A 16,544-nucleotide genomic window follows, 5' to 3' on the forward strand; every position below is an offset into this window, starting at 1 on the left:
ATGAGCAAATATCAGCTGGAGATGAACATTGGATAGTGTATACAGCGTACACCCTGTGATCTTTCTTACGAGCACTGGAATGCAGCTGAAACTGTAAACATAAGGCCCTTGGCCCGACTTTATATATAAAGCTCTCATGACAACGAATAAGTCATAAACTAGTAACGTCTGAGACCGATCACACCCACACCAACTAAGATAGAAATCCATACATAAGCCCCACAGACAACCTTCAGCAGGAATATAAAAAGGAAAAGCATCTAAGTCGAGGCCTCTTGTCCCGCTTTGGTTCTCGTCCTCGCATGAAGTCGCCTAAGCTCTCTTAGCGTCCCGTCCAGAAGACCCCTCCAGTTGCATGTGTATAGATATTTTGAACAATGCGTCAGCCGGATGTGGGATCACCTTCCCCTCTAAAGCTAGCTTGTTGCGCGTATTCCAAATCATCCAACCTAACACCGCAAAGGCAAACCAGGCTAGCTAGCCTACGCATGGGGCCGGACATGCCTTGAACTAAGGAAATGAAGTCACCGACCCCTGCCGGATTCCAGTTACATGAGAGGAGTTCCCTAACTCCCGCCTACAAAAATCTCGCGAGGTGGCAGTTGAAGAAAATGTGGTCATAATCCTCCAACATGCCACACAACGCGCATCTCCCGTCTGAGGAAACGTGTCTCTTGGCCACCTGTTCAGCAGACGGGAGCCTCCCCTTAATGAGCTGCCAAAAGAAACACTCTGATCTTCGGGGGAACCCTAGTAGCCCACACCTCCTTAAAGAATGTGTCTGTCGCCCCTTGCGACACGCGTAGGTACAAAGAGTGTGTACAGAAAATCCCGGACGGCTCCAGGACCCAAGGGACCTGGTCCTCCCCATGGAGTGGGGGTGTAGGTCAAAAATCCTGCATAGATTCTTCCACTCTACCACCTCCGCCGTGCCAAAGGTTCGCCTGAACATGATGCGCCACCCCCTTCCATCCTAACCCCTGCCACCGTTGCGAAGTGGTTGCAAATAGACGCGGAAACACCAGCTAAAACTGTGAAATGCTAGCATACCGTACACGTTCATAGCCTCGCAGTATATTCTCCGAATTACTGACTATTTTGAGATTTTCATGGCGATATAATTTCTTTATTTTTACCACTTTGAGTTGTTCTTGGAATGACTCAACATCTGTACACACGGGCCCATATGTCATACCGTGCCACTTTTGACTCGATTGCACGGTCCGGTCGGGCTGCCAACCTGGTCCGACCGAGTGCGTACGGGCCAACCCAGATGACCTGGTCCGACTCAACCGGGCCAGACCCAAGAGAGCAACCTACCCCAACAGACAAGTCATCTTCCTCCTCGGCCTACGGCGCGGCGGAGACATGGCGGCGGGCGGCGACCTCACCGACGAGGAGCGCCGCGCGCTCCGCGGGAGCAAGTTCGCGCCCCTCCCGGCGCCGCCACCTTCCTCCCGCCCCAATCCAAGGTAGCGTCGCCTCGCCTCTTCTCCAGTGCCTGCCTCCAGATGCACTAATGTAAGTAGCTTACGATTTGGTGGTTCAAGCGCACCGTGTCTGTAGCCTCGCCGTTCTAGTGGGACGGCTTGCGTTTCGATTATGCGTGCGACTGTTTGCTTAATTGGCTTTAGAGACGAATTGGTCGAGCTGAAGCACGCTCTGGGGCTGTGGATTAGGGCTTCGTCATTTTGCTCTTTGATTGCCTGATGGGAGCGTAAGGAAATTAATTCTAATTGAAGTCATATTGTGTGATTGAAGTCTCACGATAAACTGATTTCTAGTAGTTTCTGGCCGTTTTACTGTGCCGCAGTGCTGCTGATTAAATGGTCAGGTTTGCAGCACTGTACTGGATGAGAAAATTGTCCCAGATTTGGATTGTGTATTCAACACTTGTTTTGTTCACGGTGCGTCTTCTGCTTCGCATGAGCCAAAAAAGACCGAGTCTACTATGTGATTCAAAATTCATATCGATGGGGTGCTTTAGTTTTGGTGGTTGTCATGAGCTATGCGGGACCGATACAGATACGGGTACCGGGCCAATACGGATATGGAAATACAGCATTTTGAAAAAGCGCCAATACGGGAATACATTTTAATACTCTGATGTTTTCAACAAATGGGCCTGCACTCTCGAGTAGCTAGAGGTGCCAACATGATCATCGAAATTGCATTTCAATTTTGGTATTGCCCACATCTGCTGATTTCTCTAAAATGGTAACATGATTCCATAGTGTAGCCTTAAGGTTTGTAGATTGCTGTGCCATTAGGTAGCAATACCAAAAAAAAAAAAAAAAACCAAAGAGAACTGGAGAGGAGGAACTGAGGAAGGACTGTATCTTGCTAGCCTGCAGCTGGCTGACTTGCGATGTGCTGCTTGGGTCGCCACCGCCGGCTGCTCGATCTGGCTGGCCGCTCAAGAGGGAGCTGCTGGCTAGGTCAGGGACACGGTGGGGGAAGCGAGAACGGGAGAGGAGGGGAACAATGTAGGTAATCCATGCCTACCTGGGCTGGCTGGTATCGAATTGGGGCCAATACATATCGGAAAGGTATCACCAATTGTTTTAAGTGGTTTATGTTCCGATACGTTGCCAATACATATTGAAGGGGTATCAGGGAGGCATTGGTATCGGATACTGTATCCGACACGCACACGAGCATCTGGCTAGGCATCCGTGCTGCAGAGGTCATGAGTGAGTCACTGCGTTGCGAGTTTCTGATTTTGAATTAAGTAGGGTTATTGCTTCTATGTTTGCTTGTGTCAGTGTAATCTTAGTTCTATGCTATAAAAAACATAACGTTCATGCCCGATGGGTGTTTCATAGAATGTAAGGCAATGCTTTACTTTGGTATGATATAATTGTGATAGAGCACAGTATTTTTTTTGTCTCATCACAAATTATCAGTAGAGTTAATTCCTTCTGAATGTTTGCACGTGCTTGCTAAAGAAAATACAGTTTACATGAGTACTGTTTTTGGATTACACACACGACATTATCTTGAAATGCTTTCATCTCCTTTCGAATAGGATGGCCCATCCTGGAGGACCACTAACTACAAACAAGGCTGCCGCGTTAGCGAAGTTCCTCGAGAGAAAACTTCAGCAACCTGATGGGTTGGATTCTCTGAATCCTGATCTTGTAAATTTGGCTGTGAAAAATGCGAAGGAAACTATTAAGGCTAGCAAGGGTACGAGTTGTCACTTCACCCATCTGTAGTCCTTGAAATGCATGTACCGCATGAGTTTTATCATTTATGAAAGCTTCTTTAGCAACGAAATGAGTAGTGATATAGATTTCCTTATAGGTGCCATTTGGTACTTCTATTTTATACCATTTCATTTCTGAAGTCTTGCCTGTTTTTGCCATATAACATGTCAAAAAATTCGAAGGATAGTGCCATCTGTTTTAGGACCATGCAGTTTCTAGCTATAGATTGATTGAGGCACTAATGATAACTTTAGTAGTTGATTTTTTGTATGCTGGTTGATTCTACTCATTCCATTAATGTCTGGGCTTTGCCTGATTACTGAACTAGCTATAGATATATTTTTGTGGTTGAGCTTTGCTTGTTGATGTTGACAATTTTACTCTATATATCTTTGAACTAGCAAATTCGACCAACATCCCCATCCCCTAGAAACCTATTTTTACCTACATCTCTTCCAGACCAGACCAAATTTGACCTACATTGTCCTGCCAATGTAGGTGAGTCCTCGACTTCTGGGAGAGTAGTACGGCATGTTCCATCATTTGAGGATTCCTCTGAGGTTTCTGATCAAGAGGAGCAGAGGAAGGCAAAGAAGAAAAAGAAGAACAAGAGAAAAACAAAGGTAATACTATCTTAGTAGTATTACTGAAACATAGGTAATACTATAGTGTAGTGGATGCCTTGGTTCCGTTTATCCTTTTCCAAAGGAATTATTGGGTAAGATACTAGATAATATGACAGAAATGCGTTCAGCAATCCTCATCCCTAAAAGTTTTTTAAAAACTAAAGCCGTTATGCAATATAGGCACAGCCACCTTTGTTCACAGCATAAAACCTGATATTAATGGTCCATGATCTCCTTGCAGTGTTTTTACATGATATATTTATGTTACCTAAATTGTGTTTCAACATCTTCGTCTACCACCCATATGGAATATCCATGTTTTTTTTCTAGTCGTCACACGGACCATACCTGTACTACAGACAGGCCTTCCTATATCTGATGAATGATTTCCTCATGCAGGCTGCGAAAGAGTCCAAGCTCAACAAAACATCAAAGAAGAAAAAGTTATCACTATGATTCTCGAATCTTGCTGCAATTAGGGAGCTAAAAGCAGGCAGTTGTCGATACCTTTTGCGTTTCTTAGTTCTCTTGATTCAGCGGAGCCTCCGTCAGTACTGTAAACCTAGCTGTGATCCATATATGGAATCCTGAAGGGGGCCCCTCACAGTGAACAAGAACACTTGGGAGATCCCCTGGGGCAAAACAGAATGCAGTCGGTCTGGTCTAGCGGTCTGCTTTTGCCATTAGATTTACTCGCGAAAGTTCCATGTATTCTGCACTTTATTGCTGTTGCCAAATGCTATATACACTGAAGCGCAATGATGCAGAGATATTCAACTCGTCACTGATCTGCTTGATATCCCTTCAGTCACATGACAAGTTTGTGTGGACCCTTTCCCCCTCGGCAGAAGTCCTGCTCGATCTGTCTTTTCCTGGGAGATTGTGAGATCCAGTGATTGGCCTGTGTCCCGATCGGTCGATGAATCTTTCAGCAGGCTTGTTACCTCTCGAGGAGTCAACATTTACTGCACGTGTATATATAGGTATAGCCTGCCGACATGTATAAGCGTACAGTGTTACACCATATTGTACGTCTGTACCCTTCCCATCGTACTAGTAGAGTCGTAGTATCTTCCTGCAGGCTGCATCCATTCCTTGGATTGTCACACTCCCACTGTGCTATGTATTCCTGCATGACATTGCCGTACACAGTCCCCAAATACGTGCCGGCAGCCCCAAACTACTTGCTGTTTTTCCTTGATTTTGACACGAAAACACAGCTGAGATCTTGTCTAAGTGTCCATTCGAGATTTTATTGACAATTAGCCGTCCCATCCATTATAAATTGAAGTCATATAAAAGTAATATTCAATGTTTTTAAACTCTTCCAAGGCACAAACTCATTTTTGAGAAGCAACCCTATAAAAAGGACATAAATAGGAAACCACAGACCTATGAGAGTTTTCTCATAATTTTTTAGACGCAATGCAAGGCTGCGCACACGTCGTCGGAAAAGCTAAGAGTACGAATGACCGCTGTCCAGGATCGTGACAATGAAGTAACCAACATCGTGAAAAGAACTAACACTAGTATTTCAGGGAACGCAACCAAAAATCCTGACTGACGTCGTCGGAAGCTAAGAGTACGAATGACCGCTGTCCAGGATGTAGTAACCGAGACAAAAATATTGCGAAGAAAATCTTCCCACAAGTACCATGAGAAAGAGTTCAAAACCGATTTGACGAATCTGAAAAATCATAATTGAGAAATTTAACCTTTCAACACCATTACACCACCATTAACGTAGGGAAGGAAATCTCCTCGTCGAATGAAAAGTCTAAGGGAATTTACAATGGTGGAGAACTAAGATACGCCTTTCTTAGCCCTCCACGTCATCATCTGGAAAGGAAATGACTATAACATGTACTATGTTTTATCTATTATGATTATTATCACTTGCAATTAATGAAAAATAATTAAATTTTAGTTGGAAATTATGTTGCTAAAGTAAGACACAGGATACAATGGGGCAAATCGTCTTCTCTTATTTTCTAAGAATCATCCTTAGCTTAGCTAAGTAAAGACAACTTTCTCTTTATCTATTCTCTCTCCTCCAACTTAGCAAATACCTCATGTGGCAGCCCTAAGGGAAGACTGATGTCACCCATTGAACATGCCCTAAGGGCATCTCCAGCGGGGCAACCCAAACGGTCATGCCGCGTCCAAACCGGTCCGCGCAAACAGGAGGACCATGCACGCACGCTCCAGCAGCCTGACCCAAACGAACTAACTCGTCTGATGCGACCCATCGGTCCACCAAATTTGGGGTCTATGCGGACGCGCCGGCAGACAACACGTGTTACCTCCAGCGCGTCTCGCGGGCTGGCATGGCAGCGACTCGATGACAGAAGGTTGACCGGAGACAGCAACCATGGCCATCAAAGTCGTCGCTAACCACTTCTGCCGCCGCCTCAACTTGGATTGGCATTGATGCTGATGTCGTTGGGAGCTACGCAGGCATTGATGGCTAGGGCTACTTAAACTGGCCATGTGTCTGTCTCTCGTCCCCACGACCATCGCTATTGCCAGCAAACCACCTCCACCACCTACACCCATGAAGATGATGCCGTGTCTGAATAAGACGGCCAACGGCCACCGGAGTTCTTGCGTGCCGCAACACGGGCCATGGACACCGCCCCTATTCATCGACCCCATCGAGGATGATGAAGGCGAGTAGGCGGTGGCGCCGTCGACGCACTTGTAGGGCAGAAGTCGTAGCTAGGTTTAGTAATTTTGTTATTCACTATGTAAATTATGTTTGAATGAATGAATTTTTTTCCAAAATTTCGGACACCTTTAGCTTTTATTTGAATTTAAATAGTTTGTTGTCTTCGGCCAACATGCCAAAATGGCTATCGTGGACCAGCTGAGGCGCACCGCTGAGTGCACTGACCTGATAGGCTAACGGTGCGACCCAAACAGACCGAATCGAATCAAATAGATCGTTGTTTTGGATCATGCCACTGGAGATGCCCTTAGATAGTAAGATCACTTCTTAGGGAGGGTGTCATCTACATTGACAAGGAGAAAAAAAAGGAACAACACTAGTGGAAAATGGGGCTATAGGCCCGGTTCATTTGGGCCTTCAGTCCCGGTTTCCAAACCGGGACCAACGAGGCACCCTTTAGTCCCGGTTTAAAGTTGCACCGGGTCTAAAGGCACCGCCACGTGGTGCGGCCAGGGGGCTCGTGGTGGAGGACCTTTGGTCCCGGTTCGTGGTACGAACCGGGACTAGAGGGTCTCTGCCGCGGCAGAAAATTGCCGTTTCTCTGCCGCGGCACAGGTTTAGGGTGGAGCAGCGTTTCTCTGCCGCGACAGAGAAACAGGGCGTTTCTCTGCCGCGACAGAGTTTCAGCAATGCATATATCATTCAAGAAACCACAAAATATCGTCGTGAATATATATAGACATCGTCAACAGTACACGTAATGCATATATATTTACAATATAAAGTCGGATCTCTTTACTAAATCTATTTGCCTTTACGAAGTTGTTCAACATATAGCTACGACCTTCCGATAGTGCTCGCCAGTTGGGGCAATGACCTCGTTAAGAAAGAATCCCGCGATTTCCTCTTGAATTGCTCGTATGCGATCCTCCGTTATGAGAGTGTCCCGTAGGCGTATCATCTATATTAAAAAGGAGATCAATATATATGAATGGAACTCAATACACTTGATGGTAATAAGATTAATTGTGAAATATTGTTCACGTACACGAGTGTGGTGTATAGCATCCTCCGCATCCCTGTGACAGGCCATCTCACGAATGAAGTCGCAGACGTAGTATCCGCATAAGTTATTCCCGGGTTCGTGCCTCATACACTTTACGAAAAAATAGTTAGATCAAACTAATAATCAAGTATCGTATTGAAAGAAAATATCATAGAGTTTCACGGACATAGCTATATATATAGTACTACTTACAGGGTAATCGTTAAATGTAAGCTCTGGTTTCCATTTACCCAGAACAGTATTGATGAACCGTTTCCAAGCCCTGCCCGGCAAAGGAAAAATGAGTAAATGAGTTATTGATTAGTTGATGATATCGTCGAATTAGAAAAGATGCCGATACGAAATTGATTGAAATTACCTCTGGAGCAGGGCAGCCATGTTCGCCCATTCCGCATGTTCTTTACATTTCGAGTCCATGACTATTACGTCTCCTTTGTGAAGATCAATGATTAGGAGAATAAAGTGGAATCTGCACAAGCATAGCTCAATGATTAAGAGAATAAAGTGGAAGTTGCACGAGCATAATGTATGTTATAACACTCACTTGAAGTTGTAGGGAAAGAATATATCCTCTTTGTCCGCTTGCTTCACTAAAAACATTAGCATGTTGTCCTCTGTGTCCTTGGGGTACTGTCGAACCGTAACTTCATGAACTGTGTCTGGGTCAATGAACCCCAGCTTGTGGAGCTTGCCTCTTTTGCATTCGAGCTTCTTCATTCTGCATAATTAATATATAGCGTACACAAAGAATATAGTGAGGATAATTGTTAGTGCAAATGAATGAGCTGAGCTACAGACTTAATTACATAAATAAATCACTTACAGGCGGTAGCAACTGATGATAGCTTTGTCGAGGGCGTCTTGATTGAATAACTGAAATAGTTCTTCTAACTCAAGGTTTATCTCCTCCCGCCCCCGGAAGTAATGCTCATATCTAAGATACACCGTGAGGTAGCGATCACCTCTTCGATTGGCTCTCAGGTACCATTCATGCAACCTTCGCATCTGAGTCCCTAGACGCGCGAGCTCGCCAGGTTTGACGAGATCAGATCCATATCTATACTTGTTTACGACTTGAGCCGTTGGATAGTAATCTTGGTACTGAACATCTGCTCCCTGACCTCTAGCCTCCCGTTCGATCATAGATGCCGTCTCTGGATCATCATAGGACTGCACGACAAAGTGGGGAGCAGACTGAATGTCCTGCTGTCCAAGCTGGGCGACATTTTTCGCTCTGCTCGCTCTAGAGGACTGTCCAAGAGAGCGGTCATAATCAGTTCTCAGCTCAGCTCTCTTCATTCTCGTCTCGGCAAAGTGCTTCACTGTATGCGGTGGAATAAACATCTTCTTCGGCGCAAGAAACGCCTTTTGCTCATCAGTCTGCTCATGTGGTAACAACTCTGGAGTCTGTGCCCTCATCGGAGTTGATGATCTCTTCGGAGCTGTAGGAGGTGCTGCGGTTAGCTTCCTCTTTTGCTTAGGTGGAGGCGGCGGAGTCTCCTGACGAGGAGGAGGAGACGGCGGACTAGTATTGTCACGCGTGGGAGCCGCCTGTGGAGACTGCTCATGCACAGGGGAATCATCATCGCGCATAGGAGAATCATCACGCGGAGGAGACTGCACAGGTGGCGGAGGAGGCGGACGAGGTGGCCTGCTTGGTGGCTTCTCACCTGGAAACACAATGTTCTCTTTCCGCCATTGCACGGTGGTTCTACGGGCTTCTCCCAGTTCTTTGATTTCCCCATCTTCACCTGCAGGGTGCTCAAGACCAACTCCTCATAATCTCTGAACACTTCATCCACCATGACAACAGCAAAGTCGTCTTGGACCGGACGGCAATGGTAAGTCCTTGTAGGTAAGAAAATGCCGACCGCCGCCTTGAAGGATAGGTTGAAAACTTTAACATGCAGCTCACAAGGACGTCTCTCAGTGAGATCATCCACGGGGGGGGGGGGGGGTAGCGAGGAGTCTTGACCACCTGGTCATCATCATCATTATCCAGCTGAGTGGAAGCCACACTGCTTTTCCGGTGTTGAGATTGCAGCGGGACGATAGCATCGAGCAATGCAGGATCTATAGCCTGCCCCTGAGCCATCTGAGATGTAAGTACTTCGGTTACTTTGGCCAATTGGGTTTGCATGACGCTAAAAGAACTCTCTAAGCACGCTGATACGTCTCCGACGTATCGATAATTTCTTATGTTCCATGCCACATTATTGATGATATCTACATGTTTTATGCATACTTTATGTCATTATTATGCGTTTTCCGGAACTAACCTATTGACGAGATGCCGAAGGGCCAGTTGCTGTTTTCTGCTGTTTTTGGTTTCAGAAATCCTAGTAAGGAAATATTCTCGGAATTGGACGAAATCAACGCCCAGGGTCCTATTTTCACACAAAGCTTCCAGAAGTCCACCGACCTTGCCCTTCCGCCTATTTAAAGCCTCCGTCGTGAAAACCCTGATACGTTCGACGAAACCAGAGAAAACCTTCCAGAGCCGCCACCATCGCGAAGCAAAGATCTGGGGGACAGGAGTCTCTGTTCCGGCACGCCGCCGGGACGGGGAAGTGCCCCCGGAAGGCTTCTCCATCGACACCACCGCCATCTTCATCACCGCTGCTGTCTCCCATGAGGAGGGAGTAGTTCTCCATCGAGGCTCGGGGCTGTACCGGTAGCTATGTGGTTAATCTCTCTCCTATGTGCTTCAATACAATAATCTCATGAGCTGCCTTACATGATTGAGATTCATATGATGATGCTTGTAATCTAGATGTCATTATGCTAGTCAAGTGGATTTTACTTATGTGATCTCCGGAGACTCCTTGTCCCACGTGTGTAAAGGTGACAGTGTGTGCACCGTGTGGGTCTCTTAGGCTATATTTCACAGAATACTTATTCACTGAGTTATGATTTGAGTTGGATGTCTCTATGAAATTGTGGTGTGTTAGTACCTCCTGTGAATGCTCAAAGTGACAGCGTGGGGTGTTCATTAGTACTTGGGAATGCATCTTTAAGGTTTGCCTACATGATGAATTAGTGTTCGTTATCTTGCCAGAGAGTAATTCAGAGTAGCATAGTGAAGTGCTTATTTATATCTCTTTATGATTGCAATGTGTTTTGTATCACAATTTATCTATGTGCTACTCTAGTGATGTTATTAAAGTAGTTTTATTCCTCCTGCACGGTGTAATGGTGACTGTGTGTGCATCCGTGTTAGTACTTGGCGTAGGCTATGATTGTGATCCCTTGTAGATTACGAAGTTAACTATTGCTATGATGGTATTGATGTGATCTATTCCTCCTACATAGTGTGAAGGTGACAGTGTGCATGCTATGTTAGTACTTGGTTTAGTCGTGTTTATCTGTCATGCACTCTAAGGTTATTTAAATATGAACATTGAATTGTGGAGCTTGTTAACTCCGGCATTGAGGGTTCGTGTAATCCTACGCAATGGTGTTCATCATCCAACAAGAGAGTGTAGAGTATGCATTTATCTATTCTATTATGTGATCAATGTTGAGAGTGTCCACTAGTGAAAGTATGATCCCTAGGCCTTGTTCCTAAACATCGCTATCGCTGCTTGTTTCTTGTTTCTTTGCGTTACTACTGCTGCGTTACTACTGCTTGTTTACTGTCCTGGGCAAAGCACTTTTCTGGTGCCGTTGCTACTATTTATTCATACCACCTGTATTTCACTATCTCTTCGCCGAACTAGTGCACCTATTAGGTGTGTTGGGGACACAAGAGACTTCTTGCTTTGTGGTTGCAGGGTTGCATGAGAGGGATATCTTTGACCTCTTCCTCCCTGAGTTCGATAAACCTTGGGTGATCCACTTAAGGGAAACTTGCTGCTGTTCTACAAACCTCTGCTCTTGGAGGCCCAACACTGTCTACAGGAAAAGGAGGGGGCGTAGACATCAAGCTATTTTCTGGCGCCGTTGCCGGGGAGGAAAGGTAAAAGGCACTCATACTCCGGTCCCAGGTAAAGTACTTTTCTGTTACCGTTGTGTATGTGCTCGAAGCTATTTCCTTTAGATCCTGCAATTGCATCTTTTTGTTTCTTGTTTACACTAGTTTGGCATAATGGACAACAATGAGCTTCTTATTCTATTTCCTGATTTAAGACATGGATGGTTTGATGCGAAAATTAAAAAACCTATGGAACATATTAGTATGAACGCTTTGAACACCATTGTTGCTAATGATATGGAAAGTTCTAAGCTTGGGGAAGCTGGCTTTGATGAGCATGATATTTTTAGTCCCCCAAGCATTGAGGAGAAAATTTACTTTGATGATACTTTGCCTCCTATTTATGATGATTATAATGATATTGGTCTTTTAGTACCGCATGTTATGGAGAATAAATTTGATTATGATTACAATATGCCTCCTATATTTGATGATGAGAATAATAATGATAGCTACTTTGTTGAATTTGCTCCCACTACAACTAATAAAATTGATTATGCTTATGTGGAGAGTAATAATTTTATGCATGAGACTCATGATAAGAATGCTTTATGTGATAGTTATATTGTTGAGTTTTCTCATGTTGCTACTGAAAGTTATTATGAGAGAGGAAAATATGGTTGTAGAAATTTTCATGTTACTAAAACACCTCTCTATGTGCTGAAATTTTTGAAGCTACACTTGTTCTATCTTCCTATGCTTGTTACTTTTTTCTTCATGAACTTGTTTATTTACAAAACTCCTATGCATAGGAAGCATGTTAGACTTAAATTTGTTTTGAATTTGCCTCTTGATGCTCTTTTTTTGCTTCAACTCTTATTTCTTGGGAGTGCATCATTGAAATTGCTGAGCCCATCTTAATGGCTATAAAGAAAGCACTTCTTGGGAGATAACCCATGTTTTTATTTTACTACAGTACTTTTGTTTTATATTTGTGTCTTGGAAGTTGTTACTACTGTAGCAACCTCTCCTTATCTTAATTTTATTGCATTGTTGTGCCAAGTAAAGTCTTTGATAGCAAGGTTGATACTAGATTTGGATTACTGCGCAGAAACAGATTTCTTGCTGTCACGAATCTGGGCCTAATTCTCTGTAGGTAACTCAGAAAAATCTGCCAATTTACGTGCGTGATCCTCAGATATGTACGCAACTTTCATTCAATTTGAGAATTTTCATCTGAGCAAGTCTGGTGCCATTTTAAAATTCGTCTTTACGGACTGTTTTGTTTTGACAGATTCTGCCTTTTATTTCGCATTGCTTCTTTCGCTGTGTTGGGTGGATTTCTTTGTTCCATTACCTTCCAATAGCTTTGGGCAATGTCCAGAAGTGTTAAGAATGATTGTGTCACCTCTGAACATGTGAATTTTTGATTATGCACTAACCCTCTAATGAGTTTGCTTTGAGTTTGGTGTGGAGGAAGTTTTCAAGGGTCAAGAGAGGAGGATGATATACTATGATCAAGAAGAGTGAAAAGTCTAAGCTTGGGGATGCCCCGGTGGTTCATCCCTGCATATTTCAAGAAGACTCAAGCGTCTAAGCTTGGGGATGCCCAAGGCATCCCCTTCTTCATCGACAAATTATCAGGTTCCTCCCTTGAAACTATATTTTTATTCGGTCACATCTTATGTACTTTACTTGGAGCGTCTGTTTGTTTTTGTTTTTGTTTTTGTTTGAATAAATGCTTGTGTGGGAGAGAGACACGCTCCGCTGGTTCATATGAACACATGTGTTCTTAGCTTTTAATGTTCATGGCGAAGGTTGAAACTGCTTCGTTAATTGTTATATGGTTGGAAACGGGAAATGCTACATGTAGTAATTGATAAAATGTCTTGGATAATTTGATACTTGGCAATTGTTGTGCTCATGTTTAAGCTCTTGCATCATATACTTTGCACCCATTAATGAAGAAATACATAGAGCTTGCTAAAATTTGGTTTGCATAATTGGTCTCTCTAAGGTCTAGATAATTTCTAGTAAAGAGTTTGAACAACAAGGAAGACGGTGTAGAGTCTTATAATGTTTACAATATGTCTTTTATGTGAGTTTTGCTGCACCGGTTCATCCTTGTGTTTGTTTCAAATAACCTTGCTAGCCTAAACCTTGTATCGAGAGGGAATACTTCTCATGCATCCAAAATCCTTGAGCCAACCACTATGCCATTTGTGTCCACCATACCTACCTACTACATGGTATTTCTCCGCCATTCCAAAGTAAATTGCTTGAGTGCTACCTTTAAATTTCCATCATTCGCCTTTGCAATATATAGCTCATGGGACAAAATAGCCTTAAAAACTATTGTGGTATTGAATATGTACTTATGCACTTTATCTCATATTAAGTTGCTTGTTGTGCGATAACCATGCTCCGGGGGACGCCATCAACTACTCTTTGTTGAATATCATGTGAGTTGCTATGCATGTTCGTCTTGTCTGAAGTAAGGGCGGTTTTCACAATCAAATGGTTTGAGTATGCATACTGTTAGAGAAGAACATTGGGCCGCTAACTAAAGCCATGAATCATGGTGGAAGTTTCAGTTTGGACATAAAACCTCAATCTTTTATGAGAATATTAACTGTTGTTGAATGCTTAAGCATTAAAAGAGGAGTCCATTATCTGTTGTCTATGTTGTCCCAGTATGGGTGTCTAAGTTGAAGAATGATCAAAAGCGAGAAATCCAATGCGAACTTTCTCCTTAGACCCTTGTACAGGCGGCATAGAGGTACCCCTTTGTGACACTTGGTTGAAACATATGTTATGCAATGATAATCAGTGTTAATCCAAGCTAATTAGGACAAGGTGCGGGCACTATTAGTACACTATGCATGAGGCTTGCAACTTGTAAGATATAATTTACATGATACATATGCTTTATTACTACCGTTGACAAAATTGTTTCATGTTTTCAAAATAAAAGCTCTAGCACAAATATAGCAATCGATGCTTTCCTCTTTGAAGGACATTTCTTTTACTATTATGTTGAGTCAGTTCACCTATCTCTCTCCACCTCAAGAAGCAAACACTTGTGTGAACTGTGCATTGATTCCTACATACTTGCATATTGCATTTGTTATATTACTCTATGTTGACAATTATCCATGAGATATACATGTTATAAGTTGAAAGCAACCGCTGAAACTTAATCTTTCTTTATGTTGCTTCAATACCTTTTTACTTTGAATTATTGCTTTATGAGTTAACTCCTATGCAAGACTTATTGATGCTTGTCTTGAAGTACTATTCATGAAAAGTATTTGCTTTATGATTCAGTTGTTTACTCATGTCATTACCATTGTTTTGATCGCTGCATTCATTACATATGCTTACAATAGTATGATCAAGGTTATGATGGCATGTCACTCCAGAAATTATCTTTGTTATCGTTTACCTGCTCGGGACGAGCAGGAACTAAGCTTGGGGATGCTGATACGTCTCCGATGTATCGATAATTTCTTATGTTCCATGCCACATTATTGATGATATCTACATGTTTTATGCATACTTTATGTCATTATTATGCGTTTTCCAGAACTAACCTATTGACGAGATGCCGAAGGGCGATTCTTTGCTGTCATTGTTTTTGGTTTCAGAAATCCTAGTAAGGAAATATTCTCGGAATTGGACGAAATCAACACCCAGGGTCCTATTTTCACACGAAGCTTCCAGAAGTCCACCGACCTTGCCCTTCCGCCTATTTAAAGCCTCCGTCGCGAAAACCCTGATACGTTCGACGAAACCAGAGAAAACCTTCCAGAGCCGCCGCCATCGCGAAGCCAAGATCTGGGGGACAGGAGTCTCTGTTCCGGCACGCCGCCGGGATGGGGAAGTGCCCCCGGAAGGCTTCTCCATCGACACCACCGCCATCTTCATCACCACTGCTGTCTCCCATGAGGAGGGAGTAGTTCTCCATCGAGGCTCGGGGCTGTACCGGTAGCTATTGAAGGAGATATGCCCTAGAGGCAATAATAAAGTGGTTATTATTTATATCTTTATGTTTATGATAAATGTTTATATATCATGCTAGAATTGTATTAACCGAAACATTAGTACATGTGTGATATGTAGACAAACAAGAAGTCCCTAGTATGCCTCTTAAACTAGCTTGTTGATTAATGGATGATTAGTTTCATAATCATGAACATTGGATGTTATTAATAACAAGGTTATGTCATTGTATGAATGATGTAATGGACACACCCAATTAAGCGTAGCATAAGATCTCGTCATTAAGTTATTTGCTATAAGCTTTCGATACATAGTTACCTAGTCCTTATGACCATGAGATCATGTAAATCACTTATACCGGAAAGGTACTTTGATTACACCAAACACCACTGCGTAAATGGGTGGCTATAAAGGTGGGATTAAGTATCCGGAAAGTATGAGTTGAGGCATATGGATCAACAGTGGGATTTGTCCATCCCGATGACGGATAGATATACTCTGGGCCCTCTCGGTGGAATGTCGTCTAATGTCTTGCAAGCATATGAATGAGTTCATAAGAGACCACATACCACAGTACGAGTAAAGAGTACTTGTCAGGAAACGAGGTTGAACAAGGTATAGAGTGATACCGAAGATCAAACCTCGGACAAGTAAAATATCGCGAGACAAAGGGAATTGGTATAGTATGTGAATGGTTCATTCGATCACTAAAGTCATCGTTGAATATGTGGGAGCCATTATGGATCTCCAGATCCCGCTATTGGTTATTGGTCGGAGTAAGTACTCAACCATGTCCGCATAGTTCACGAACCGTAGGGTGACACACTTAAAGTTGGATGTTGAAATGGTAGTACTTGAATATGGAATGGAGTTCGAATATTTGTTCGGAGTCCCGGATGAGATCCCGGACATCACGAGGAGTTCCGGAATGGTCCGGAGAATAAGATTCATATATAGGATGTCATTTTATGTGAAATAAAATGTCACGGAAGGTTCTATGGAAGGTTCTAGAAGGTTCTAGAAAAGTCCGGAAGAAACCACCAAGGAAGGTGGAGTCCAC

General features: G+C 43.4%; 1 protein-coding gene across 1 annotated transcript; it reads left to right on the forward strand.

The window, feature by feature from the left end:
- Positions 1–1,319: 1,319 nt before the first annotated feature.
- LOC127331648 (uncharacterized) lies at positions 1,320–4,619 on the forward strand. Its single transcript, XM_051357824.2, has 4 exons — positions 1,320–1,472; positions 3,029–3,189; positions 3,708–3,832; positions 4,235–4,619. Exons 1-4 carry the CDS (start codon positions 1,369–1,371, stop codon positions 4,289–4,291), a joined length of 447 nt encoding a protein of 148 aa, XP_051213784.1. The 5' UTR covers positions 1,320–1,368; the 3' UTR covers positions 4,292–4,619.
- The last annotated feature ends 11,925 nt before the right edge of the window (positions 4,620–16,544 follow it).

This window comes from Lolium perenne, chromosome 2, assembly GCF_019359855.2.
Source record: "Lolium perenne isolate Kyuss_39 chromosome 2, Kyuss_2.0, whole genome shotgun sequence".
Taxonomy (NCBI): domain Eukaryota; kingdom Viridiplantae; phylum Streptophyta; class Magnoliopsida; order Poales; family Poaceae; genus Lolium; species Lolium perenne.

Coding starts and splice junctions, on each gene's coding strand:
- LOC127331648 (XM_051357824.2), top strand. CDS start 1,369: ATGGCGGCGGGCGGCGACCTCACCGACGAGGAGCGCCGCGCGCTCCGC. Junction 3,190..3,707: donor AACTATTAAGGCTAGCAAGG/GTACGAGTTGTC, acceptor CTGCCAATGTAG/GTGAGTCCTCGACTTCTGGG. Junction 3,833..4,234: donor AGAACAAGAGAAAAACAAAG/GTAATACTATCT, acceptor TTCCTCATGCAG/GCTGCGAAAGAGTCCAAGCT.